General features: G+C 42.3%; 1 protein-coding gene across 1 annotated transcript; it reads left to right on the forward strand.

Moving 5' to 3' along the window:
- The first annotated feature begins 194 nt into the window (after positions 1–194).
- LOC103316632 (alpha-latrocrustotoxin-Lt1a-like) lies at positions 195–701 on the forward strand. The gene has a single exon (XM_008211072.1). The coding sequence runs from the start codon at positions 195–197 to the stop codon at positions 699–701; it is 507 nt and encodes a 168-aa protein (XP_008209294.1).
- The last annotated feature ends 2359 nt before the right edge of the window (positions 702–3060 follow it).

Consider the following 3060-nt stretch of genomic DNA (forward strand, 5'->3'; position numbering starts at 1 on the left):
AGGAGACATCTCTCCCTCTCTTTGGTTTGGGGCCTTGGCTCGCGTGTTAATTGTTCATACAAATCAGTTCACAGTCTACTGCTCAACGACAAACATCGCACTGTAACATCCTCCTAGTTAAGTGTTACAGCCCAGTCCGTCACTTCATCTCTACTACCTCAACTTCTCGAGTGTCCAGTATAGCATCAGCGAATATGTGTTTACAATCGATCCACTTAGCGATCGAATTCGGTGATTTAGCGATCATCGACGCGTTGTTGGCACTGTACGAGGACGTGAACATCAGAGATCCGACCACGGGCTACACGCTAGTACACATGGCCGTGGAATGTGAGAATGTCGAGGTTCTGAAAATGCTTCTGCTCCGGAAAGCCGCCATCAACGTTTATTCAAACGACAGCCTAACGCCGCTTCACCTAGCAGTGAGGAAGAAATCGACGAGGATGGTCGAGTTTTTACTCGATCACGGAGCTAACGTGAATCCGGCTTTCAATGTCGACGACAAGACGCCGCTCTACATGGCCGTCGAGCTCAACTGCCCAATTATCGTGGCGATCCTGCTGGAAAGAGGAGCGTCGATCAAACACTCGACTATTCGCGACGTCACGGTTTTCGACGTCGCCAGGAAAACTAACAACACGCACTTGTGCCTGCTGCTACTCAGGTACGCCGACAAGCAGCTCAAATTGGCCGGCAGTTGATTCAACGAGACTTTGCGAGAAGAGGAGACACAGGAAGTATATGCAGCATGTTGTAGGAGTCAAAAGAGAAGCCGAAGAGGGTCATATCTCTGATACAAAAACACGACTCTTTAAGCGAGTGTATGGGTACATCGAACACGTGAAAAATTGTCACGGTTTGAGCCACGATTTTTCGTTTATAACTGTTTGTAGGATATTTAACGCGAGAAGTACTGTTTTTTCTAAAATTTTTAAAACGATATAGCTTTATTTATGTTACGTACCTATGTTTTACTATAACGAGTTTTTTAGATTTAAGCAATTTATTCAAAAGGAAATCAACGAAGACAAGAATTGATTTCATTCTGTTATTTTACCTTTACAGTATAATATTGGCTTAATTTTCCACAGCTTTAGATAATACATACTTGAGGAACGTCACGTTTGTATGTATTGTTAAATCACATTATGAAAACAACAATACATAGCATAATATTTTTGACTGAGGTTTTAGAATGTTGATAATAAATTGATTTTTATTTCCTTGATAGCTCTTAGTGATATGATTAAAGTGAATCATTTGTTGGTAATGTAATCGCATGCGCTACCAAATATGAAGGATTCTTTCATAACCACTACCAATTTAACTATTAATGACTTGACGATAGAAATCAAATACATTATTCTAGAATAAAATTCTTGTTTCTATCTCTACCAGTCCTAATAAAATTTCCTTTGCTTATCAAAGATATGCTGTAAAATCAGTAAAGCAATCTTTATTGTGAGTACTTCTTATTAAATATGTGGACTTGCGAGAATATGCGACGAATACTAATCGTATATTTTGTATTAGGTGACATATATGAAAATGACATATTAATAATGTATTCATACATAAATCAGTATTTGAAAGAGAAATTGGTCTGCCGTCAGCGTTTATGTTAACTGCTGCCTTATTTATATAAGGTTTCACGCGCACATATACTGGCATACACAAACTCGTTGCTCGCGACGGTTCCTCACGGACATAACGACTTTCCATTTCGTGGAAATAGTGCGAACGAAGAATTAAATCAAAATATTCAGTCTGGAAATCGATTGCGAATGATATATTTTTGAAAAATAACTGTTTTCTCAATAAAAAACAACATATTCATAGCATACGTCTAAGCCGTTCTCAAGATGTTCTATTAAGCACAATAGTACTTTGTACATAACCTTTTCAACTTTGTTAACTCCGACTTTATTCTCTTTCTCTCTCTCTTTTCGTAGATGGCATTTTTTCAGCAAATATACTTTGCTCCAGTTCTTCTCGACATCATTCTTTATTGCTACAATTTTACAAACACGATTAAAAAGACTGTTCTCTCGATGGAACTTCAGTACTACGACTCCGCAGCCATTAGGAGCGTAAAGCAGCGCCAGAAAAATTAATCAGTATACTCCACAGCGTTAAATTAACTCATTGGACACAAGGAACTCGGCGCTTTCTCTCTCTCTCTCTCTCGGGCTGCGCACCGCGAGAGTTGAAAATCAAAGTTGCATAAGTGAAGAAATTAGTCGGCGCGGCCCAGCGAGTTTTTTCCCCTCACGACTCCCGTCACTTTCTTGCCGTGAAAAACTTTGTCTTGCGCGCAGCAGTCCTCGGAGTTCGTTTTTTTATGCTATCGCAAAGAGGAGCAGCGGCAAAACTGCCGGCCTGGGAGCTGAAACTCGAACGGAGGAAGATCCGATAGCGACGGCCAAAGTTCGCACTCTTTTTCAGGAATTTCAAGTGAAATTCGCGCGCGTGTGTGTGCTGGGGACGTCGCAAATTCACTCGGCGAGTAAACGCCGAGCTTTCTTTACGCCTATGAATAGGAAGCGTTGGGGGGGGGGGGGGGGGGGATACCGCACTGACCCTATTAGTTGCACGACTGAGAAATACTATGTAATTCTTTCGTTTTCGAACCCGACACCGCAGGTGAGTATAGGAAATCGAGCCGAGAGAGAGAATAGATTGTTCGCGTTATCCCGACGTCCATCTCACGGACTGCAAGCGCGCGCGCGCGCACGCGCATAGCATTACACTTGAATACGTGCCAAAAGCTTCTTCATAGAACGTATACGGGAAAAAAGGAGAGCACGAAAAAGTTTAGCGAAGAAAAATCGATGCGGCCAGCAAGACGCCACGCGAAAGGTATATCGTACACACATAGACGTTGGTGTCGTTCCATTATTCGCCAAGTGTTTGTTCGACATAGGTATCGGATGAAATTAGCAGGCTCGGATTATAGCTTTCGACTGGCTGCGACATTCCCATTAGCGCGCGCCTCGGGAGAAGCCGAAGAGAATTTATTTTTCCCGCCTCTCACAGAGTGAGTATCCTATAGCAGCAGCG

Source organism: Nasonia vitripennis, chromosome 1 (genome assembly GCF_009193385.2).
Source record: "Nasonia vitripennis strain AsymCx chromosome 1, Nvit_psr_1.1, whole genome shotgun sequence".
Classification (NCBI taxonomy): Eukaryota; Metazoa; Arthropoda; class Insecta; order Hymenoptera; family Pteromalidae; genus Nasonia; species Nasonia vitripennis.